Source organism: Sceloporus occidentalis, unplaced genomic scaffold (assembly GCF_023333645.1).
Source record: "Sceloporus occidentalis isolate IW3139 unplaced genomic scaffold, rSceOcc1.0.p SCAF_16, whole genome shotgun sequence".
Lineage (NCBI taxonomy): Eukaryota > Metazoa > Chordata > Lepidosauria > Squamata > Phrynosomatidae > Sceloporus > Sceloporus occidentalis.
The window spans coordinates 15,327,376-15,354,279 of record NW_028316996.1 but is presented as its reverse complement, the minus strand read 5'-3'; the positions used below and the strand labels follow the sequence as shown (position 1 = coordinate 15,354,279).

General features: G+C 37.9%; 1 protein-coding gene across 1 annotated transcript in view; it reads left to right on the top strand.

Moving 5' to 3' along the window:
* LOC149303072 (DNA mismatch repair protein Msh3-like) overlaps positions 1–26,904 on the top strand; it is an 84,662-nt gene that overhangs the window by 44,403 nt on the left and 13,355 nt on the right. The window contains 7 exon segments of the mRNA XM_089481823.1: positions 1,729–1,916; positions 2,007–2,175; positions 5,030–5,094; positions 6,564–6,680; positions 8,639–8,746; positions 12,883–12,997; positions 13,970–14,127. Coding sequence (XP_089337949.1) covers positions 1,729–1,916; positions 2,007–2,175; positions 5,030–5,094; positions 6,564–6,680; positions 8,639–8,746; positions 12,883–12,997; positions 13,970–14,127 — 920 coding nt within the window.

Sequence of the window (26,904 nt, the reverse complement as noted above, 5' to 3'; positions counted from 1 at the left end):
CATAATGGCTTTTTTTTTCCAGATAAGTAAATCCAAGCAGTGAAGATCACTGGTGATGCAATAGAAAGATAACACTTTATGGCAGATAAGAACCATTCCATCCATCAGCCTATTTTCTTGATGTAAAGAATGCTTTCAAAGTACGCCATCTTCTACACTGCTCTAAGGCTGCTTTATTTGAAATGGCCTATAATAGATGTCACATACCAAAATAACTTTACATTTTTGGTTTTCGGCATATTTATGTGACATCATTTTCCAAGGGTCCTGCTGTATCCCACTTTTCATCCCACACCCTCATCCGAATTATGACATAGAAATGGTCTACTGATGTTTGCTCATTAACAGTGACTTTTATTCCCTGAAGGATCTTCTTCTGATGACAAATATGTACGTTACCGTCCTCTTCCTTACCCTCTTTAGCAGTAATTGGCTGTGATATTATACATGTTAATGTTAGCATGCGCTGATATATTGGAGCTCGGTATGTCAGTCATATTGATTGCAGAGTTAATTGGTTGCTTACTGTATCTGTTAATTAGGGAATACATTAATCTCTTCTTTTATTGATACCTTTGTGGAATAAACATATGTCCCCCAAGGAATACTTAATATTTATGATTGGCAAGATTTTGAATCCTTTTATAATGTATTTTTTTCGAGGACCATAACTAATTCCGTAGAATGAACATGCAGAAAAATTGGGTATTTTATATATAAGCAGTAAAGCTTGTGAAAGTGGTGCAGAGAAACATGCTTCAGACCGTTCTGTACGTCGCTTCCTCATTATACATAACATTACATACCTGATTCTACATAGCGATGATTGGCATTAAATTCTAAGGGTGCCGGTTGATCGAATAGTTTATAGGTATCGTCTTCAGAGCGCGGCTCTATTACCACCGTAATTAGCTGGTAACGTGGAGACTATAGCAAAAAATATGTAGCAGCGTTTTCCAAAAACAATACAATAATGCTAGGTTTAGAGAAATCCCTTTGTCGATACAGTTTAATCATGGATTAATTGGTGATTCAGTCATTTTGATTCGGACACCTGTGCTGATATAGATATAGCCAGAATTCCTCTACTCTGGTGTCCCGTTTACCTGCATTTTGAGTATAGAGATCTATAGCTCGAAATGGTGTTTATTAGTATTAGTGTCCTGCGTTTGTGCTTAAACCTTTAGTCCCAGAGGGCAACAACAAAGGCCAGGAATTCTGCATATCCTTCCCTAAAAAATGCCAGCTCCCCATGCCGGGATATCCAAAAACTATGGCCTCTTTGCAGCCCTTGAGTATCGAGCACCTCAGATGAAGAGACGAAGACATTTAGATACAAAATATATTGAACTGGTCAGCGATCAGCCGCCCTTGATGGGACGTTTGAATTAGACTAAGCAATATATGCTACGGCAACATGATATTCATGACGTAACTTTTCCTGCATTCATCAAAAAGAAACATATGTTATCTTAAATAAAATTGTACCGAACTCTATCAGGGTTTCAGTTTCTTTACTGCCTTGCAAGGGTTCCCAGTGATTTGGGATTATAAATGATAAATGATTGTATTCTTCCTGCTAAGATACCCAAGCAGAAGCTGATGTCGGGTCAGTAAATACAATAGTGCTTTAAGGCGAATGCGCTAGAAAAACGTTAACAACAGATGAAGTGTTGATGGGGTTTGATAGTTTAAGCTAAATATTTTATGATGCAATTTTCTTTCCAGTGCTCCCCTCAGGAATTTTTCTTGGTAGTAAGCACATTGTGCTATCTGGACAGTCACATCGAGCCATTGATTCCGGCCATAAAATCCCAAGTTAAATCCACTTTGTTGCAGAAGATTTTCCTTGAAATCCCACAGATGCTCAACCCGGTACAGAAATTTGCAAAAGTTGTGAATGAAGAAGCAGCAAAGTAAGTATAGAATAAACGTAACTGGAAAATATAATATATATATATATAATGTGACATTGCATTACAAGAATAAAAGCCTTATTCTCTTAGGACTGGAAATAAAACAGAACTTTTTAAGGACCTCACTTATTTTCCAAAAATAAAGCAGAGGAAGACCGAGATTCAGGAAGTGGTTGAAAAATTACACGGGCATTTAGGTGACATCCGTAAAATATTAAAGAACCCCTCCGTGTGTTATACGTCTGTATCAGGACAAGAGGTAATAAATGTTATTCTGTTATGTGTCTGCGCTCTGTCCTTAAAACAGCACATAATGAAGCCTCCTTAAATAAGGTTTTCAGAACTGGCCTTAGCCTTTTGATGAGGTAAAGTTCCCACCATCCTTAAGTAAATGCAGCCCAATATTCTTTTACATGTTACTTGTGCTTATTGTCAGTGTTATATGTATAGGGCCATCTTAACATTTCCATACGTGATCTACATGTAAGAAGAAGAGAATAAGAGAATAGGAGAATAAGTGATGGTGAGAGATCAGACGGGGAGGATTTATGAAGAGCACATCTGGTGCAACATGTATGGTGTCTAATCACCATAGCAACCGGCAAAATGTTTCTGCTGACTGCTTCACTTGCACCACTTTACGACCTTACATCAGAATTGCTCTTTATCCATTTATTTTCACCAAAAATACCTTCCTACAGATTATGTATATCATGGCAAATAAATTAAGTGTCTTTTACACTGCGTGTTGTAATGTTTTTGTTAATTCAGCTAAATTTAACAATATGGCAAAAAATTAAAAAAACGGCTTTTAAACATAACGATGTATCCATCGTGACACTTTTTCATCTCATTGTGCCTCTGACATTTAATTCACCCATACGACCCTCTCTTTACAGCTCAGTCAGCAAGGCTACAAGAGGAGGCAAGTGCATGCTGCTAAATATTAAGCTTTAATCAATCATAAGACCTTTAGAGAGAGTCCTTACTAATTACATCATGGTATACTCAGACTTGTGTCATTACTAGTAAAGCTAATGATGCCCAGTGGTCCCTTCTACCTAAATAAACCCTCTACATTCGTTATAGACGTACTGCGAAAAGCATATAATTCTCCATGTTAAAAGCATTAAGTCAGGGGTGTTCAACCTGCGGCCCTCCAGCTGCTGCAGGACTACATCTCCCATAATGCTCTTTCAGCTAAGGGGCAGGCTAAGGAGTATGGGAGATATAGTTCTGCAGCAGCTGGAGGGCCGCAGGTTGGACACCCCTGCATTAAGTCTTATATCACAGTATACTGTTCAGTAGACTCTGTATCCTTGATGGTGCTAATATAGTTATTAGAAATATTGAATGAAGGCTTTTTTTTCTGTATAAAGTCAGATATCATCCCTTCAGTTAGGACAATAACTCCATTTATATATTTCTATTATTTCTATGTAAAAACCAAACTCGTCTCAGCTTTAGTGGCTTTTTTTAACCATAGTAAGTGTTAAGACCACCTGTAATGTAAATTGTTTTTTCCAAATAACTTTACCCTTACTTCCAAATAAACCCCATTTCCGACCCTAGTAGTGTCCAGGATATTGATGTGTTACAATGTTTTGGAAGCGTATGTGATTCTACACTTTATAATGGTTTGCCATTGATTGTGTTACTTACCGAGTGAGTTGTAATATCACCATTGCAGCCATTGTGCTTTCATCTATTAGGTTATTGTTCAAGGCAAGTCACATTCATATGTGTATAATACAACCCATTATGAAGATATATTGAACATCTTTTGACAAATGTTTAAAGTACGAAAATGAAAAACTATGTATTATGACTCAAAGTAGCTTTTGTTTTACTTCCTTCGACTTTTGCTCCTTGCTACCCAACCTATTTGTTGAAAATGTCTGATTCTTATTTCATCGGGGAATGGGTCTTCACTCAGTCTGAGCAGCATTGTATATACCCAAGATAATTAAACACAATGGGATAGAAATCTGTATCTCTGGCCTAGTTAACGATTCCACATTATACACTTGTCTCCACAGAGGCTAATTAAAAAATGCCAGAAATGAATTATTAAGTAGATATTAAGGAGATAATTAAGCAGGTTTCTTCTTGCAGCCACATTAACACTAACTGTGCAAAAGCCTCTCTTTCCTCTATGTGCTTAGGGAAGATATTGGGGGCGATGAAGCTGTTTGTGGCAGTCCAACTAATCCATTAAAAAGCTTCAACATAATCCAGGAAATGTATATCTTCATTCATGCACATTAAATTGTAGAAGGTTTGTAATAATAAAAAAAGTTTTGAAACTGAAACATGCAGATCTGTTACAGATAATATGTAAAATAGTACTGCTAAAATACACTTGTACTTTACTTAGGGGGCAGTTATTGGAGGTCTCCTCTTAGTAGGAAACCAAACAATTTTAGTTGGTTTAGCAAGAGGGCACTGGCAAGAGTCCACCAAAATAACCTGGTAATCTAGTGATTCTTTGGCAGGCGTCTCCAACACACTAAATGGAACTACCTCCGGAAAATAATAAAAAGGATCTAGGCAAAGTGGAAATGCTTAAATTTACTCTCAATTGATATCCTGATGGCTATATGTGGAACCCAGAAAGCATGAAAATAAAAATGGCAGAAGCCCAAAGGACTAAAGTCCACGTATACAGCGCGATGCCAGAACACTTTATCACAGTGAAATGCTTCCATTGTTGATCCAGGACAGGGATTAAAAATGTCTGTCCTGGGTTTTTGCTATTTCGTACTTTGTATAATGTGCAGGGAGTTCTTCTCTCTGTGTACATTAGTTGTTGACATGTTATTGTGTTTTGCATGGAATCATGATATGTGATGTTTTTGTGGCAGCCTTTAGTGGATCAGTGTTCATAAAGTGTAGTTTTCGAGATGCAGAGTCACTTAAGGTGTCCCGATCTTCCTTTGGGCATGTAATTGAAGACTGAGCTTGCTTTTATCAGTGTATAACAGGAGCTTTACCATGTAACCTCTGGTAACAGGAACGTTATGGGATATATAACGTATAAAATGTATGCACTAAATATTGTAACCCTAACAGTATAATTATGAATGCATAAAACATGTCCTTGTTTGTTTTAGTTTTTAATAGAAGTAAAGAATTCAATGTTGTCCTCTGTGCCATCCAACTGGATTAGCATCAGCAGGTATGTTGAGATTTGCACATTATTCAACTAAAAGTCCTGCCTGCCCATATTACATATCATACCAATGTAGCAAAACCCGTTTGGCATGTTTAACATAGATTAATGCGTGCTTTCCACTTCCCTCATTTATAGTCAACTTAAATCATATTCTCTGTCAACAAAATGTAATGTAGTTACAGTGCTTTCTATTTAAATGACTGGTAGTGTCAGATCGCGTTAAACTAGTACAATCATAACACAGTCAATGGGGAGGTGGAAAAGCAAGGTGTATTAGAGCCTTATGTGTTTTGTGCCTCTTTGGAGTTGGTGGGCATTGCCAGCTGTGAGTATGGGTTTGAGGTAGCCCATAATAGGTGACAAAAGCAATTTCCTCTGAGTTATGAAGCCTTCAGCTCAAACACGTATCAGTCACGCCTTACATTTTTATGTCGAAGAAAACTGCTTTCTATAATTTCTTGTTCCTAGTTTCAAATGTATACCATCTATAGATCTGTAAGAGCATGTATATTGAGGGATATATTCATTAGGGGTGCTGATATAGAGCAGCATGCCCAGCAGGCCCGGTCCTCCAGGATCTATCTCCTCTCGCTGTGCATTATCTGCTGGCAGTGTGCCAGAACGTCATGTCCCGGCGCTCTGCCTCCAGCACCTGCGCATTGAGAGGGGACATCAATGACCTAATAAATGGAGGCCCACCACACAGCCTGATCTGAAGTAACGCAGTCTGCCCCAGCAAAGTGTTGTTGGGCTGCCCCACCACTGCCCTGCCACCCTAGCTACAATATGACACTTACACATTTACCTGTATTTTTGTGAGTAAAATAATGGCTATATTACAGAAGAATTCTAGTGCATGGCGGTAGAAGGCTGCAGTGGAATATTCTTGCTGCAGCAATGTAAAATCTGTTTCCTATGCTCTATGTGTAGTATTAACCCTTTTAGGTCTGATTTGCATGACGACACAAAGAAACTCATGTAAGAGACAAATACATGACAGGAAACGCAGCCTTCTGTTTTATCGCCATCATGGCCAACTTTTGCATGGAGCAGTATTTATGTAACGCGATGTTACGACCTGGACTATTTCCTTTTTTAAATACATATTCCCTTCCACATTAGCTCAATGCTGATTTCATAACGGAAGCGTATGTGCAGAACGTTGAAGCAATGTTTTATTTGTTCTGTTCATAAACTGTGCTTTTGCTCTCAAAACTGTATCATAAAACACTTTTAAAAATCACTTCACCATAGTAACCTGGTGCTCTATTTATAAGAAAGGATACGGGAATCAACAGAGCTTCACTTTTACCATAATGGAACTATGCTTTTTTATTTTAATCCATTTATTTCAAGGCTCCTTGAGAATAAAAATGAGCCCCAGTATAATTGTCCCAAGCAATTGCATAATGTTATTGCTTGGTAACCTTGATTTCTTATTTTCTTTTCTTTTTTCCTGCTCTTCCTCTTAGTACAAAAGCTGTGAGTCGTTTCCACTCTCCCTTTATTGTAGAAAATTACAGACGTCTGAATCAGCTGCGGGAGCAGTTAGTCCTCGACTGCAATACTGAATGGCTACGCTATCTCGAGTGAGTTTCCAGAACAATCGTTACATTTTTTGGTAGTGTTTGGTACAAAATTACTTAGGAATAACTTACCTTCGTTGGAACAAAATGGGAACTACAATGAATTACTCCCTAAGAACCAAAAGTTTAATAATAGCTTTTTCTGTAGTCTTTACTCTGAACATCTTTACAGGGTCTGTATTGTTTCTTAAAGTCAAATGTATGTACGGGTCAGTATGCTGAAAACCACATGCCTGTCTGTGCTGTATTCCGAAAATACATTCAAGCATTTAGTAAAGTTTTAAAAGGAAATGAGTTTTCTGTATTGGTCTCAAAGAAAACAGGCAGTCATGTAAGCATTTCAAGACTTTGTAGTTAGATAGTAGACTTGACAAAAATATGCACAACATTTCCAAGATATCTCTTAGTTGATCCAGATTCCAACCCTTTTAGGAACATTTTTGCCCACAAATGGGAACAAAAATCCTTCCACAGAATAAATCCTGGATCAACAAATTAAGGAGGTCTCTTTATAGCTGAACGTGGGACGTCATAAGTCTTGAAATCGCCAGCACCTCTTAAAGAGATATTAAAGTGTATTAAGAAACCCTGTAATAACCCTGCTTGTTTTATTTTGCGTTTGCTTTTGGGGTGTTTGCTTGAAGTACATCGTACCTGAGTCTTCTTGGCCCAGAAGCCTAGCCTGTGCTTATGACCCATAGAAGCGACATTTATGCCCCATAGAAGCGACCTTTTATGCCCCTTGGCTACAGGGGTTTGTGACGTATGGGGGAAAAAGCAGATGGAAAGTGCACTTCACCGTATCTCATGGGCCATACAATCTAGCACTATTTGAGTAAACTACAATAGTGATTACTTCTACAGAGAAGAGGCATGCCTGTGCTGCATGGTTCCCCTTTACTGAAGTTCACATAAGTCCCAAAGGGCCAGGCTGATACAAGGAGAAAGTCTTCATACTGGGACACATGTATAATGTATGGAAAGGAAAGCCCCCTGATGGCACCCTAAGGGGGATGTCATCAGCAGAGCTGATTAGCCCATGGTTCTGAGCTGGTGGGGAGGATATATGACGCTGTAAGCCCCAGGGATATGGTTTGTTTGGCTTTTGTGCACAGGGACTGTAAAGTAATGTAAATCCCCCGAAACCTCAAGATCTGAGAGACTGTTGAGGGAGGGAAAGTTCCCATGTGCCCCTAGTGCAAAGATTGGCCCTGGAAATAAAAACTTGCTTGAAGTACGTTGAAACTGTGCTTGTCACAATATATAGATAGTGTAGACACAGTATACATAATCAAGAGCATGGGTTAATGCATCATCAATATCATAGTGATATGAAAATTTTAAAATTCATAAAATTTAATTTTAAGCAATTTGTATCAGCACTGTGGTAAACAGGGTACATGCCATCACTTCTATCAATCCCCTTTTATCGCTCTCAAGTTATATGCTATAATGTCCAATGTTGTGCCATGGTGCATGTATTTGTCAGATGTAGGATCATTTTGCTATAATATCAATTCTCAAAAACACATTTTTTGCATACATCACAAGTTACCTGACTCGATGTGTTGGTGAAACTATAGAGGCAGATCTTTGAAACGCAAGCAGTTACAGTGGCTGAGATGCTGCTTGTTAATGCAACCACCATGTCAAGATTTATAAAGCCAGCTGTGCATATTTTTTTTGTGCCAAAAATTGTCAGAATTCCTGGACCTTTTAAAAAAAAAATATATATATAAATGGCCTTCCCCATGGTCATTAGAGCTAACCCCCCCCGAATGTTGTTTATTATCATATACAAGATGCGGTAACACTTTAAGCAGTAATTTCACAAAAGTCATAATTTGTGAACATATCTGTCCTGCAAAAGATACATTCTGATATCTTTTAGAGGAAAATAAATCAATGATTTCCTTATTTTTTGTATAGCTTTTAACATTTTTTATTGATTCTATTTCTAGTAAATTTGGAGAACATTATCATTCAGTGTCTAAAGCTGTTAATCACTTAGCAACTGCTGACTGCCTCATGTCTTTGGCTGAAGTGGCAAAACATGGTGATTACTGCAGGTAATCAATTTAATTATGTTTTTACTGAATGCAACATACAATGAATTCTGCTTTGAAGTCATCAACAATAATGTTTATTTTATTATGATTATTTCTTGTTTGTTTTAAAACCACTAATTGGGTACACAGTAAGCTTTAGAATTAGTTATTCAGAGTTGAAAATAATTGCAGTAAAATCTGACATATGACACTTATTATACACATACATACACACATACATAATATATATATATGTCACAAACACACTGATTCACATATACACACAGTCACATACACATAACATACATTTTATATTATATATATATATATTATATATATATATATCTCACAAAGACACCAATTCACATATGCACACCCTTCACATACATATAATACACATTTCATATTTATATTGTACATTAACCCCTCTATTACCACACATGAGCAATTTCAGATAATTAACCTCTCTATTACATTACACAACATCACACAAACAAACACAGTCACACACACACATACCTGGTTCTGGCTGCCGTTTACGCTGATCTTGGTGGGAAGGACGGACTCTCAGCCAAGAGACTTGAGAAGTAGACCTCCTTCACTCAGAGTTCTCATTCCAGGCTAATGCATTGTCCTGGATTGAGGCTGCCTGAAACCCGGGACTTGAAGTCCCATTGCAGGACTTTCCTCGGCAACCCAGGACATGTGGTCACCCTAATTGAGCGCATCATTATTTTTAAAAAGATCTGTTAGCCATTCATAATGTTGAAATTAATAGTGCAAGATTTGCATCAGTGTGGATTTTTGCCGCCTTCTGCATCAACAGTCAGATGATATTATGTTATTCAAATATTGTCTATGTTGCTTTTGTTATTCTATTGCAGAATTGAAATATAATTGACACATATACAGTGTCTCACAAAAGTGAGTACACCCCTCATATTTTTGTAAATATTTTGTTATATCTTTTCATGTGAAAACACTGAAGAAATGACACTCTGCTACAATATAAAGTAGTGAGTGTACAGCCTGTAAATTAGCTGTCCCCTCCAAAATAACTCAACACACAGCCATTGATGTCTAAACCTTGGCAACAAAAGTGAGTACCCCCCTAAGTGGAAATGTCCAAATTAGCCATTTCTCCTCCTCGGTGTCACGTGACTCGTTAGTGTAACAAGGTCTCAGGTGTGATTGGGGAGCAGGTGTGTTAAATTTGGTGTTATTGCTCTCACACTCTCTCATACTGGTTACTGGAATTTCAACATGGCACCTCATGGCAAAGAACTCTATGACGATCTGAAAAAATAATTGTTGCTCTACATAAAGATGGCCTGGGCTATAAGAAGACTGCCAAGACCCTGAAACTGAGCTGCAGCACGGTGGGCAACACCATACAGCAGTTTCACAGGACAGGTTCCACTCAGAACAGGCCTCGCGATGGTCGACCAAAGAAGTTGAGTGCACATGCTCAGCGTCATATCCAGACGTATTGGTACTGCCAGCATTGCTGCAGAGGTTGAAGGGGTAGGGGGGTTAGCCTGTCATTGCTCAGACCATACGCCGCACACTGCATCAAATTGGTCTGCATGGCTGTCGTCCCAGAAGGAAGCCTCTTCTAAAGATGATACACAAGAAAGCCCGCAAACAATTTGCTGAAGACAAGCAGACTAAGGACATGGATTACTGGAACCATGTTCTGTGGTCCGATGAGACCAAGATCAACTTATTTGGTTTAGATGGTGTCAAGCGGTGTGTGGTGTCCACCAGGTGAGGAGTACAAAGACAAGTGTGTCTTGCCTGCAGTCAAGTATGGTGGTGGGAATGTCATGGTCTGGGCCTGCATGAGCACTGCTGGAACTGGGGAGCTACAGTTCATTGAGGGAACCATGAATGCCAACATGTACTGTGACATACCGAAGCAGAGCATGATCCCCTCCCCTCGGAGACTGGGCCGCGGGGCAATATTCCAACATTAAATTACCCCAAACACCTCCAAGACGACCACTGCCTTGCTAAAGAAGCTGAGGGTAAAGGTGATGGACTGGCCAAGCATGTCTCCAGACCTAAACCCTATTAAGCATCTGTGGGGCATCCTCAAATGGAAAGTGGGGAGCGTGACGTCGTCATGGAGGAGTGGAAGGGGACTCCGGTGGCAACCTGTGAAGCTCTGGTGAACTTCATGCCCAAGAGGGTTAAGGCAGTGCTGGAAAAGGTGGCCACACAAGTTATTAAAACTTTATGTAGAGCAACAATTATTTTTTCAGATCGTCATAGAGTTCTTTGCCATGAGGTGCCATGTTGAAATTCCAGTAACCAGTATGAGAGAGTGTGAGAGCGATAACACCAAATTTAACACACCTGCTCCCCAATCACACCTGAGACCTTGTAACACTAACGAGTCACGTGACACCGAGGAGGAGAAATGGCTAATTTGGACATTTCCACTTAGGGGGATACTCACTTTTGTTGCCAAGGTTTAGACATTAATGGCTGTGTGTTGAGTTATTTTGAGGGGACAGCAAATTTACACCGTTATACAGGCTGTACACTCACTACTTTACATTGTAGCAGAGTGTCATTTCTTCAGTGTTGTCACATGAAAAGATATAATAAAATATTTACAAAAATATTCTCACTTGTGAGATACTGTATTTCTCAAGAATAGCATGCCTTTGTGTATAATATAAAAACAAAACATTGTTAGAATGTCTTTTCTAGCTATAGCTATACATATACGCACAATACAATATTTACCAGTTAATTAAAAAAAGAAAAATTGATATTGCTGTATTAGCCCAAGAGAAAAAAAGAGTATTTTCGACAAAGTTAATGCCTTTAATTTGGCTGAGATAGAAAAAAAATGAAAGTTGTATAATCTTTTCGGATCTCAGAGGTCTCCTTTTCAAATGGGATGACACACTAAGGCGTAGAAATTTACCAAATATGCCAGATAGGATGTAAACAGGATATAATTACAAATGTTCTTATTGTGACATTAAACAATTATCTTGGAAGATGTCGATTGTATTTCAGATCCAAAGTTTTGCAGTCAGTTGTGTTAACAATACTGTTGGTGAGATGTGATGTCAACAAGCATTGATCCCCGGTCCTGGTTGGATGTAGAGTGTCTATGGTGGTTGGATTTTTGGGCAGGGACTGCTGGGTTTCACCCCCATAATCTATATTAGAGCATTTCTACATTGTAAGAGAGATAACACAATGTTAGATGTGATCCGTGAATTTTAACATTTCTGTGGTGTGTCTCATGGAGGGAGGTTTACATAGAGAGGTACTAGTCAACTTTTTTTTTTTATTATTATTATTTCAATAAAATATTAACACCCCTCCCCCCCACCATTCCCCATAACAAATCATAGTCTTTCTGTAAGACACACTATACTTTGGGGCTAAGTACCTTTCCTGTTGTTGGTCCTGATGCCCTAGTGTGTCTAGCAGGCTGCTGATGACATGACTAGGGATGTTTCTAAGTTTATCGTTGAACCTGGATATGCTGTGAATGCCATCAAGATATAGCAGGGGACGGGAAACAAACATTATTTGATTGGTGATTAATTCAGGGAGCATGTAGGACTCACTATTCTGTAAGTTTAAAACATGTGATCAGGTTCTGATATTCTTGGTTTTAAAGGTGCTGGTCTACTGTTGCGTGTTGAGTCAAAGAACCTTAGCAGACATGTCTTTGTATTCTTTCATATAAAAGGCTATTTCTTTTTTTTTTTAAACCGCAGTAGCTTTTGATAAAGCTTTTTCCCCCCGTTGTCTATGGCAACATTAAGTTCCAACATGACAAAGCATTCCCGAAAAATATGAATGAGTCAAAACATAAGGTTAAATAATTATTTCTGGCAAGTGCTTAGGTCATTGGACAGTACTAGGAATAATGTTTCTAATGCTATGTTTAGTGATGAAAGTGTTAATGCCACTATTAAGAATACTGTTACCTGAGTGTAAGAAAACCTATGTAATTATCCCACTTTGAATGTTAATATTATTTGAGAAAAGAGTTTTAGATGACCATAAAGTCATTAAAAGTAAACCTTCTTGGATTGGGATTTTATAGAACCAGTGATAGCATTGTGGGGCAGGCACCGCACATCTTTTGTTTGTGAGACTCTAAACTTGTGTTTGTTTAACAGGCCACTGGTACATGACCATTGCTGTCAAATAGTCATTAAAAATGGCCGCCATCCTATAGTTGACTTGCTACTGGAAGAACAAAATCAGTATGTTCCTAACAGCACAAGCCTGACAGTAAGTCATGTGATTCTTTTTTCATTTTTTTCCTTTCTTTAATAATTTTGCAGTAATATATGTTAATCTGAATACTATTAATAAGGTACCAATGTGTTGCCTGGTTTCTTCTGCATTTGTACCTCCAATAACCTGTAAGCATAGAGAGAGAAAGAGAGAGATAATAAATGCATTATACTCAATGTGTTTAAAAAAAAAAAAAAAAGAGAACATATGTCTTGGATCAGTCTTAATAACTAAGAGTATGACTATAAAACAGTTATCCTGTTATGCTAGTCAGCTTCCTAACGTACTACTTTGTATGCACCATTTATATATTTCTCTTTTGATGTTGTTTTCCAGTAGAATCTGTTGCTATGGAGAGGAGCACTTGTTTTTGAATGCATCAGTGACAATTTAATATTATTTTCCAACTAATTCGTTAACATTTTTAGCTGATGTTAATGTTCTAAGTTGTGGCCCGACCCTTATGCATAGTTAGGTTTTGTAGGAAACTCATACACACACATACACACATCCATGTATGTGAAATCTAGAACACTTTTAAAAATTGAAATATTCATTTATCCAAGACCACTAATTGCAAACAAAATAATGCATATATTTATAGTGTTAGGTATCCAAACCTATCATTAGAAAAAAAACACCTTATTGTCATTAGATGTACTGTTCCTGTTCTTGCTGTACCAAAGGAGGACCTTTCAAAGTCTGTGTGATTTTGATGGCTGCACTCAGGTGCTGTAGGTTTCTTATTCATCAGTTGTTGTGTTTTGATACATACATTGTTCTATTAATCCATAAACATTATAACAGGTTTATCAAGTGCACTGAGCTGTAAAATGAGCTTTTTCAGAAGGTCACAATCCACTGTAATCAAGTATGGATCAGTATTTTGATGCTACTATTGGCATTCCAGTGTTTCAAATAACCCTTTACCCAACTATTAAATCATTTTTTTCTCCCATTTTTAAGGCAGATGAGGAAAGGGTAATGATTATCACAGGTCCCAACATGGGAGGAAAGAGCTCCTACATCAAGCAGGTTGCTCTGATTACAATCATGGCCCAAATTGGCTCTTACGTTCCTGCAGAAGAGGCCACTATTGGTGTTGTGGATGGAATTTTTACAAGGTAAGGGATACACTCTTTAATGTTCCACGTATAGAACCTTATATTATGATGGCAGCAAATGACAGTATGTATTATACTTAAATAAATGAACTATGCTGCATGATGAAAATTCAAAAAAACAAACACATTAAAATAAAAGCAACAGATCGGTTGCCTTGCGCTGTAGAAGAACATCTGATTCTACTGTGTCTTACAGATTATAGAAAAAAATGTTTGGATAGATACAATAATGTTTAGCTTGTACTAGTTATGCAGTTTTATGTCTTCTATTACCCTGGGTTTCATGGTGCTCTGTGCAGCTAAACCATGGGCATCTTGTTTTAAAAGTGCGCGGTCTCTTAAATTGTTAAATAACAGCTGTAACGTCTTCAGGAGATTCAACATTGTCTTTTTTTTTTATTTTATTTTACATGAAAAGCAAATAATGTTTTGTAGACCTTTGTTGCCACTTGAAGCTAGTACTCTTACATTCTGTATTGCCACATGCTGAATGAGATGTCAAAGTCAAATTAACACAAAAATACATAATTGATGAAGCCATGCATGTTGGTTATTAGTTGCAGCAGCACTCCATGCTACAAGGATATTGTGTTTGTTGCTGTATTTAATAGTCAATGGCTCAGTCAATGGCACTGACACTGAAATGTATAGCCCTTTATTGACACCGCTATGCGCTTTGAATCACCTCTGTGGGTAGGAGAGGTGCATAACACACAAATTGTCTGAAGAGCAGAGTGTGTGTGTGTGTGTGTGTGTGTGTGTATATATATATATATATATATAAATTTTTTTTTTATTTAATGCAAAACATTTTACTAGATTTGCCTTTTCCCTATGAATTGTTGACTTACTAACGGAACGGTTTTAATTATTGAGGCCAAGCAAGAAAAACCTTCTAATTTATACTTTGCACAGTCTCCAAGCAACTACCAGGTCTCTCCAAGGAACCTTATGCCTCCCAGCTGTAAAGCATATCTTGTATTTGTCATTGTCTGCTAAGCAGCCCTAGGGTGACCTGTCTGTGTGATCTATGTGAGAAAGGAAAGCTCAAAGGTAGGGAAGATGACCGTGTTAAGTGCCCTCTGTCAGTAAAAGTAATGGACCAAGTGGTATATTAGTAAAAAAGAAATAGATTTTTGTACACCTGCTTGTCTAGATGTGTAGGTTAAGTACATAAGGCCTGCCAAGGATTTCTGCTGGTTAGTAGATTATTATAAATATTGATATAATTAGGAGCTCCAGCCCTGGACCATGTTAATTATGTGGCCTGCATCCCCCCATGTATGATGTATGCCACAGAAAATATATAATCCCTTGGGGCTCCGGCACCTGCCATTGACTGTCTTGCCAGTAATTGCCACCTGCCTCAACCTATGACCTGCTCTTATGGTTTGTGTGGCCATTTGTAACCCTTTATCACATTTATTTACACTCTCACCATCCTGTCTGGTGCCACTCACACCCTTCTGTACAAGCTAAAATATGTATGCCTGCATTACAATATAGGCATGTATAGTTTACCACCTGCAGCTCCAAACTGTCCTACATTTACTACCTATAGCAGGGGACCCCAACCACATGCTGCCGGCACTTCCGCCGGGGCTTCTCTGACGGAGCTCCAGCATAGAAGCACCGGCGCATGTGGCGAGCAGCAGCAGAGGTTGTCATCGTGCAGATGTACATTGGCTGCCCCCACTAGGCACCAGGGAGTCTGGGGTGCATTGGTAAGTCGGGGGGGGGGTCAGAGTGGCATATCAAGTGGGGCATAAAGCATATCTAGGGGGGCAGAGTGGCATATCAGGGGGCAGTGATCCAAGTAGAAACAATAATATTATATATACTTATGTAACCAATTACCACTGGAGCCAATACATCTCTTAGATTCAATTCAAACAAAACCAAGGACTGATTTAATGTCTTACATCAGATGGACCAAATGGTTCTTATTTACTTCCAAATGCTATGTTTCTATCTAAGAAACATTGTTAGTGACCAGTATTACCTTATATTATTTTCTTTTAATACTTGTATTTTGATTTAATACTTTTTGGTGGATATGCGTATGCATATATTGTTTGAGAATGAATTAGGCTCTTCAATTTTGTTCCTCATTTTGTTCTAGACTAGTGTGCAAAGGATTCCAGAACCTATAAAGATAGCAGTTTTTTATGCTTTAGCATTCATTTACAGACCTGACAGAGTATCATTAATCTAGAAGTAAGAATTTGCAGGTGTAGTTTGGTCAATCTACATTATGTATTAAATCCAATCTAAGATACCTCAGTAGATTGAAACATGAATCAGATATTGCTGGAACACAGGATGTAATCAAAAAACCAGTGTAATCAAAAAAGATACAACCTTTAGTGCTTAACATTGAGCCAGTGAATGAATGCTATGCCATACCTAACAGGATTTCATTGTGTCACAATTTAATTTTTCCAAAGACTTGATCCCCTTGTGCAGCTGCCATTTTTAATTATGAGTCCTGTGTAAGTTAATTACTTTTTGAGACGGGACACTATCTGGTTTAAACTGTACTGCGCTATTTTATTAACTGTGTAAAAAATCTTAATAAATAGTCTGTTCAAGGCTGTGTATTGGAGCACTGTAGCTCTTGCTGCCATTTGCAATCAATACTGGCTATGACATCAGAGACACATCATACCTTATTGAACTGTTGGGGCATATAATTGATGGATTTGTGAAAAAAGTAGTTTACCTTTTAAATATGAAAACTCTTGCTAGTTGTATCTTTTTTTGGAAACAAAAACAAATATTCTACTGCTTCCAGGTAAGAGTTGTGAGACATGTTTGAGTCCATGTTTGCTTGCAGGAGAAAATAATGTTGAACATTGGCCATCCATAATTTCTTGTTTTTGTCAAATGCTACACTTTCTAGTTCTACATTCACTAAATAAACTCATGTAATGATGTTTACAGATTAAAATTATATAGACACACGCATAAAATCCCACCTTGGAACAGCCATCTCCATAAACGGATATTGTACTGCTTTCAGATGTTCTCTGTTGAAGCGTATTGATAATATACTTTTCCACTTTAAGAACACTGGAAAAATACTTCCTTTGCCACGTGGTATTATATTTCATGTTGATTTAAAAAAACAAATTGTCAAAATAAAGCCAGTAGAAGCATTCAGGAACCTGTCAAAGCCATCAAGCAGCTGGAAATGTCAATAGAGGCAGCTAACTATGTCTTTAAAATTCTGCAAAACAGAGTATTAATTTCCCCAGGTATAGCATGTTGTATAATATAGTAAATATGAGAAAAAAATTAAAATTGATAAGTTCTCATATATGCTTTTGTAGGTTTACATTTTATGGATGCATCAGAGACCATTCAACGGTCCTTCCATAAAAAAATTAACAATTGCACACCAATCACCACCTTTTTAGCCTGGTGCCAAGTAGCTGCAACAGCAAATCATAAAACATCCAAAAAATCAGGACCTGATGAAAGTCTAATAAATAGACTGAAACGTTGATTAGAAAACTGCAGTTTCTGGAGTGATTATTTAAAGAAGTCCCTGGAGTGCCGGTAACTATTTTTGGATGTTTTATTTATATATATATATATATATATATATATATATATATATATTTATATACAGTGAAGGGAAAAAGTATTTGATCCCCTGCTGGTTTTGTATGTTTGCCCACTGACAAAGACATGATCAGTCTACAATTTTAATTGTAGGTTTATTTGAACAGTGAGAGACAGAATAACAACAAAAAATCCAGAATAACGCATTTCATGATTTAGTACTTGGTGGCAAAACTCTTGTTGGCAATCACTCTGTGATTGTCAGACATTTCTAGTAGTTGGCCACCAGGTTTGCACACATCTCAGGAGGGATTTTGTCCCACTCCTCTTTGTAGATCCTCTCCAAGTCATTAAGGTTTCGAAGCTGACGTTTGGCAACTCGAACCTTCAGCTCCCTCCACAGATTTTTTATGGGATTAAGGTCTGGAGACTCTCCAGGACCTTAATGTGCTCCTTCTTGAGCCACTCCTTTGTTGCCTTGGCGGTGTGTTTTGGGTCATTGTTATGCTGGAATACCCATCCACGACCTATTTTCAATGCCCTGGCTGAGGGCAGGAGGTTCTCGCCCAAGATTTGACGGTACATGGCCGCATCCATCGTCCCTTTGATGCTGTGAAGTTGTCCTGTCCCTTCAATAATGTTTCCACCTCCATGTTTGACGGTGGGGATGGTGTTCTTGGAGTCATAGGCAGCATTCTTACTTCTCCAAACACAGCGAGTTGAGTTGATGCCAAATAGCTCGATTTTGGTCTTATCTGACCACAACACTTTCACCCAGTTCTCCTCTGAATCATTCAGATGTTCATTGGCAAACTTCAGATGGGCCTGTACATGTGCTTTCTTGAGCATGGGGACCCTGTGGGGGCTGCAGGATTTCAGTCCTTCACGGTGTAGTGTGTTACCAATTGTTTTCTTGGTGACTATGGTCCCAGCTGCCTTGAGATCATTGACACGATCCTCTCGTGTAGTTCTGGGCTGATTCCTCACCGTTCTCATGATCATTGAAACTCCACAAGGTGAGATCTTGCATGGTGCACCAGACCGAGGGAGATTGACAGTTATTTTGTGTTTCTTCCATTTGCGAATAATCGCACCAACTGTTGTCACCTTCTCACCATGCTGCTTGGCTGAGGTCTTGTAGCCCATTCCAACCTTGTGTAGGTCTACAATCTTGTCGCCGACATCCTTTTACATCTCTTTGGTCTTGGCCATGGTGAAGAGTTTGGAATCTGATTGATTGTTTCTGTGGACAGGTGTCTTTTCTACAGTTAACAAGCTGAGATTAGGAGCACTCCCTTTAAGAGAGTGCTCCTAATCTCAGCTCGTTACCTGTAATAAAGACACCAGGGAGTCAGACATGTTGCTGATTGATAGGGGTCAAATACTTATTTCACAGAGTAAAATCCAAATCAATTTAAAACTTATTTGAAATGAGTTATTCTGGATGTTGTTGTTGTTATTCTGTCTCTCACTGTTCAAATAAACCTACCATTAAAATTATAGACTGATCATGTCTTTGTCAGTGGCAAACATACATAAAAAAAGCAGGGGATCAAATATTGTTTCCTTCGCTGTATGTGTGTATGTGTATATGTGTATGTATATGTGTCTGTGTGTATATATATATATATATATATATATATATATTTATTTTTATTTTTTTTTAAATTTTTTTTAAATTTTTTTTTTTCTAAGCCCTTCTAATAGCATGGTTTTTCCCGTAAATTTTTAATTATGTTTATTTTTCCTTGTGTTTAATATTGAAAGTATAATATGCCACTGTGTTTAATCATTTCTCAAAGCTATGAACGTAACCATCAGAGTTTGTTTTACCAATTCCATGAGCTTCTGCATATTCTTGGGAATCAGTACACCCACAGCCATGTTAGTTTACACAGAGAGAGAATATATATATATATACACACCTGATTAAAGGAAAAGTTTTAATTACAGTATGCAAACAGTGCAATATTTTAACCGTTTTTGCATAATATAATGTACTGTATATTGGCCATGTGTTATGTGTTCAACCTGTGTTTCGTTAGTGTGAGTGTATACTTATATACAACAAAGTAAATTCAGTGTATTTAGGAGCCAGTTTCATCCAGGGGACCCCATCTGTTGTCATAAATATCCTGTTCTTTGCAAATAAGCCACTTAGACCACTGCTGTCTAATAAGCATTCTGCATCTGGCCCACAGCAATAAGAGGTATAAGCAGCACCCTTTGTTAAGTTTACGAGCTGCACTTGTACAGGATACCCTTTGCACCAAAATCTGGACCACCGCACATATTTTGGGCATGATGAAGTTCTAGAAGATAAAAAGAATGTATCTGTGGTCCTGACCTTTGAGGTCAATGTATCTCTTCTGATGTCATTAGCCGTGAGCTCTTGGCATTTCCTACTGTGTGAGTTTCCAATTTCGGATCAGATTGATTGTCATTTGTGTTACAACAACTCAACTGTGCTTTGAATAGTGTTCAGCTTTTGTTTAAAATTAGTAATGGCTGAGTAGGTGAGCAGTTTTTTAACTATTTGTTGGTTGTTGTGAGATGTTCATAATTTTTAGAGGCATCATAGGCCCTATAAGCATTTTTAGAGAAGCTGATAAAACATCTTACCAGAACTTGGTAGCACTGGTGCAGTCAGTTGTCGTATGAACACACAGTATATTTCTGTTGAGTTCTCGCCTTCTCAGTCTAGATACGAGCCATTCGGGCATGAAAAATGGCTGCACCATAATATTGTAGGGTTCCGTCTTACTGATAAATTTTATTGTGATTTCAGTTCCACCATGGCTACTTGAGAAATGGAAAGGCTAAGCACAATACCATCTGTTGAACAGAAATAGTAGTTTATATTTACAATAAATATACAAGCATGCACATATAAACACTTAGAGGAGGAGGGAAGGTTCTATTGAATTGTATACTTCCCATATAATTTTTATTCAATAGCAGCAGAAAAAGTGTTTCCACCTACATTGTTTGGACCCATTATACTGATAGATCTAGAACTAATAAATTTTACTTGTATTCCTAATCACATTTTGACAGCAAACTTTTTTTAAAAATCTTTTTTTAGCATTATTTGTTAAACATGGATTTAATATTTCATTTAATGTTAAAAGATGATGTTTCCTGGCTCTGACAGGTTCTGGAGTCCAGGAACAGAGTTGAAGTACAAGAAATCTAGATAGATTTGTTGTTATTGGAATATACATTTCAATAAACTAAAGTCATTTCTAGTTATTCTCCTTTTTGTAGTTATAATTTAAAACTTTAAGTGTAATTGGCTATTCAGTAGATTTCATTTGTTTTGATGCTCAACTGGTTAAGAAAAAAAAGTAAATTGCAGACCAAAATTCTAGATGTCAGTCTACAATAGCATTTCCGCTCCTTTTACTAACCATACGTTTACCTTTTCTGCTGCTATATTAATTTTTGGCAAATGTCTTTTGTAAGAACACAACAATTGTTTGATGCTTACTTAGCCGCTATTAGCGCTCTGTCATTGATTGGTCTTTTGGAGGGATAATTCAGAGTCTAGACAGGATGACGACCTGCGTGCAGGAATCATGTGCTAATGATGTTCTATTGCTGAGAAGGTTGTAGTAAAGGTCATGCAGTTTCTTGACAGATAACCATGCCATGATTTCCCATTCGTCCCCAACTGCTAAGCACTATGAACTCCATTGATATTGTGAAGAGGTGATTTAATTGGAATCTAGACAAGAACCTGTATATGGGGATCATGTGTTAATGATGTTGTATGGAAGAGAAGGTTATTGTAAAGGTTAGACAGTTTTTGAACAGATGTCATCATTTCCAGTTCATCCCTAGCAGCTAAGTGGTTAATGGTGAACAAAAAACAATAATTAAGAGGATAAATGTTTTTGCTTAAATAATTGACCACAAGTTTAGTAGTTACAGTAGGAGCTTTTTGCTGTCCAGACAAACCAGTCGTTCCAACGTTCCAGGCCAGCCAAGACGTTGCTTGATTGGTGGTTGCTGTTAAGATCTAAACATCTGAACATTGACTTTTATCCCAGCTCATTAGTCATTGGTCTGTCCTGCCTATCCCTACCTCTGTCCCTTTTTGCAGGGGCGGAGGAAGGGTGAGGCAAGAGCAGTACTCACCTCGGGCGCAGTTGTGATGGGGCGCACAGCCGCCGGACCAGCAGCTGAACCCTGCAGGACTAGTTGGAAGATCACAATCTCCCTCTAGTTGGCTCAACATTAGGGAGCACAAAGTGTGTCACTTCAGACTTTGCTTTAATGTTCTGTAATCACCACATGCCGGCAAATAATGCTGAGCGCGGGGATGTAACGTTATACCTCGTGCTCTGCATCAATAGCAGACCACAGGATGGAGGAAGAAGGAAGGTATGTGTAAGGGCAGTGTATGTGTGTGTAAAGGCAGGTGTGTGTAAGGGCAGTGTATGTGTATATGTGTGTTTATGGACAGGTGTGTGTAAAAGCAGTGTGTCAGGGTCCTGGGAGGGAGGCTTACAATAAAAAAAGAAATCTCTGCTGCTGTTGACTACTCTTCCAATGATGCTCAGCCAGCACTTTGGTGGACACCTGGCTGGCTGAGAATCATGGGAACTGTAGTTCACAGCTAGCATCTGCAGTTTTCCTGTTGACTGCACTTCCCATGATGCTCAGCCAGCATCATGGAAGCAGTATGTCTGGCTGAGCCTCATGTGACCTATAGTTAACCGTGGATGATGTGACAGGTGTTAGTTGTGAATTACAACTCCCACGATGTCTAGTCATGGTGGACTCCTGGCTGCCTGAGCATCATGGGAATTGTAATTCACAGCTAACATCTGCAGCTTTATCTACTGTTAACTTTACTTCCTATGATGCTCAGCCAGCAACATGGAAGTAGTATGCCAGGCTGAGCTTCATGAGAATTCAATTCAGTGTATTAGTTATTTGTAATATGCATGACTGTGCTGACAAAAATGAAGCGTGTTTTAAGTGGCGATGCAAGTGCGACATTGTAAAGTGCTTGTATCGGTGAGTTCCGCCAGAGCAATAAAAAAGTGTCCCTCTTTCACATTTTGAAATGTTGGGATGTATGCGGTACATGATACATGGGGTAGAAACAACAAGAAAAATACTGAAGGGTTTATCATAGAAAATCAAAAGTAAAACATATTTACTTTTAACATGCTATTACTGTTGAAGTTTCCATAGCAACTTGAATTTTGGGATTCTCAGTCAAGTACAATAAATAAGTGTGCACTTTTTTTTGCTGTAACTTCTCCTGAATTAGCTTCTCAATCTTGAAAATAATGGTAAATGACAACGTGTTATTACTCTCATTACTACCATCATGATATGACAGCCTTGTTTTTTTGTATATGTTTTGTACACTTTCCAAGTTACCAAGAGGTAAAGTTGCTTCCAATACATATTGTCGGCATCAGATTACATTTAATGGTTAAGAATGTGATGTCGATTTGCCTAAGCAAAATTCAGTAAACCTCTAGAATTGTTGGCAAGTTGTAGTTGAATTTAAATTGAGAGTTGGAACGGGCCTTCAACATTCCTAAAAAATCAATATAAATATGTTGAGGCCCCCTAGAGACACCTACACATATTAGAGGGGAACCGCCATATACAACCCCCATGCTATACACAAAAGTGTGTCTGCACTCATAATCGGCCTGGGGCTGCCCATTTATTTACCATTCTTACCATACAATGTAGTCTATTAGAACAGAGACTTCATAGGAAGACAAAAGTCACTTCTTTTACTCTCTGGACTAATGGGGGGCAGGTTTGTCAAGTTCTATATTTTACAATTCCAATGTAATGGTATTTACTGATTAAGATACGCGATATGTATGAATAACAAACCCACTTTCTGTGTATACCATGGGGGCTGCTATCTAATCTTCATGTTCTCAACATCTGCATGATTATTTCTCCCTGTTATTGATGATTTTCATTGCTTGGTTCAGGCAGCCATTTGTAAAGACTGAGCAAGGAAAGTGGAGGGCCAGGGGACTTTTTGCCTTTTACTTTTTCTTAAATCAGCTTCATAATGTTAAAACCTGTGACAGTTGCCCATAGAATAGACCCTCTTTTCTGTGATAGTAAAGGCTACGCAGATCGTTTTCGAGTAATTTAAGCGCGGCCACAGATCCTTTTAATTAAAAATAAATAATGAAGCCGTGGGCAGTAACTGCTCTTACAACGGGGCTGTGAAGATGAACTGCAGCAATGTATTTAATTCTACATGCGCAGGACGTTTTCTGCCCCTCCTGCGGATATACTATATAATTATGTGACTCACTCATACGGAAAAGCGTGCGTTCGTGGAGATAAGAGGGAGAAAAGCATCGGTTATTAAACACTTGAGAGATTAAACCAGAATTTTTAAATGGAAATTCACATTTACTATTGATATGGTAAGAGATCAGCATTGGTGTGTTAGATTTGTTTACTGAATTTATGTTCCTTTTAGTGTCAGAAAAGTGATTTTTGAGGAATATGTCCCATCCCTCCACCTTTACCAACAACTTCCTTCCTTGGTTTTGCTTCAGTATTCAGGACAGGCGAAAGAATCGCTATTATTGTTGTCTAGCTTATAATGAATCTGGCCCTTATCAAACCTAACGTAAATTGGAAATGTAGAACCCCCCTGTCAGTCATCACTGAAGACAGAAATAAACACTTTATCAATGTACTCAAACCCAAGGTAGAAAATTTAAATCTAGACGATTAACCATGGCAACAGCAAAGCAACTGGAGAAAGTATACCGACACTGGATTTGTGTTATACTACCAACACTTTACGCAAGATTTCCTACTTTTAATTCTTGTTCATAACTGGACACAGTTTTGTCTTTTTCAATGCTTGAGTTCAATTCAGTAGATGTGTTCCATATACCTCTCACGTTATTGCATGATGCAAAGATTTTCCCCCCAATTATCTTACCTTTTTTTTTTAATTTCATAACTCCGTTATGTGTAACACGTAGTCAGTGCACACATTTGACTAAAACATAAGCAGGTGTTGACTAAGGCTACTGCGACCGTACATAACCCCATTACCCACCGAAATCCATACAACAATGAATTGATCTTGGTGTTCCCTTGACCTTGTGTAATATATTTGTCATTGACCAACACATTTTTTTATTCTGTAACAGAGTTTGATATACATGCAAAAAAAATCTTTAATCAAAACTCTCCAATAAAAACGTATTATATAGAAAAAAGAAATCCATACAACCGGGAACCCTACAGATTTCACCTGGAGGCTCCAGAAATCACAGCTGATTACCATACCTCAAGGTCAGTTTGTTTAACATATGGACAAGATGTTTGGCCATGCCTACATCCCACCTAGGCCATGATCTAATTCCAAATGCTTGGCTTGGCAACCCTGCCCCCATGGAGCATCCTCCTCCTTGGGGTGGAGGAGGATAAAATAATTTTTCCTTAATGTTACAGAGCTCCAATGATATGCTTTAAAACAACTAAAATGAATATATGAATTTTATTCTTTAAAGCTTGTTAATCATGTGTTTATACATTTGTTTTCCCCACGGCTTTGTTCCCCGTCTTTGAATCCAGGCATGCGTATTTCCCTAAGGGGCTTTGGTGGTTTGCTACCAATGAGGGACACAATTGAGCATCTAGAAAAGTTGTCAGTTGTCCAGTCTGTCCTAGATACCCTTTTTCTCCATACTAACCAGCAGCAGCCTGTATCCCGACCACAGGAGGTTGTAGATTTCCATTTAATCAATGTTTGTAACCAAGCTTAATATAAATCCATTTCTTCCTATTTGCACAGCCATAGTTCTGGCTACTCATACCTTGCTATTAAACATACATTTACTTTATCTAATAACTGATATTGGTGCCTTTTAATGTTAGGCATTTATATATAGAGGGCTATGTCTTATATTTGCATAAATTAACATTTAGAGAATTAAGTGCAGTTTTCTATAAAACCAAATTATTATTATTTATATTCCCTTATAAGCAGGGGAATGTGTTACCCAAACGTCCTGCATCTATATACTGAATAGTATTATGTAGGTACAGAAACATACCGGGTACCCCTAGCACTTGATTTCCCAAATATCACTGTTTGCTATAATAATCCCACCAACCTATGAAATGAGTGAGGTTATAAAGTCCCTGTTGGACCCATAAGCAGTACCCCAAGAGCTAAAGATGTCACAGTCTAAAAAAAAAAAAACCCACTTTTTTTCAATGAACCACTTGAAAAAGTTTTTTGTTACACATTTTTAGTTGTGCTTGATGTGTTACTTGCTTACAGTGAATATAACATTTCAGCATTAAATTGCAATGTGATTTCTTGAAAATGTTATTTAATATACACATTTATGTGTGTTAGAAATTGTTTCACATAATATTCAGGGGAATTCACATATAGGGGACTACGAGGAACCGGTCTATATATCTATTTGGCACGCATTACACTCTTTGATAGATATAATATTCTGGGATATTTAAATCATGGTAATGTGCTTGATCTACTGTTCTTTGGATCGGCAGGTTGCAATGGGGCCATTGTTTCCACTCCACTGTTCTTCATCCTGTGTCTAAAAGTAACACTTTTTCAGGGAAATGAATATGAATACTGTCAGGCTTGACATATGTTGTGAATCTCTATCACATTTGCCACACTGATTCTGTAATGGACTGCAGCATTACTAAATAAACCTATTGCAATTTCCCCATAGCATATAAATTAATTTACTTTGCAGCGGATCGATCCCTGTATTTTTTATTTAAAGTGCATTCTTTTAATATTTCTAAAATATATTTATTTGTTTGGAACCATCTTATTAAATAATTTCCTTTAATCACTTCCCCATAAAGAAGGTGTATTTAGTCTAAGCAGCATGCATGCATTCAAAGGTGTGTGCTAGTCTTGGGACCCAGTCACCTATATCTTATGGTGTCTAACATTTAATGCCATTTAGTATTATGTTCACGTTTGTTCTCCCTGTTTAGCATCCATATCCCCATCTATCTCAGCATGGATGCTTGTATTTTATGGCTAAAACCTGTTGTCGGTTTGAGTTTTGTCTCTTGACTGGGACAGCGGATATCACTGTATTGCCTGTGTTTTTAAAGTTGTACTTATTACTTTGCATCCCAGTGTTAGAGTCTTAATGTAGAATAACTGGTTCACAGCTGAAACTAAATGTACTT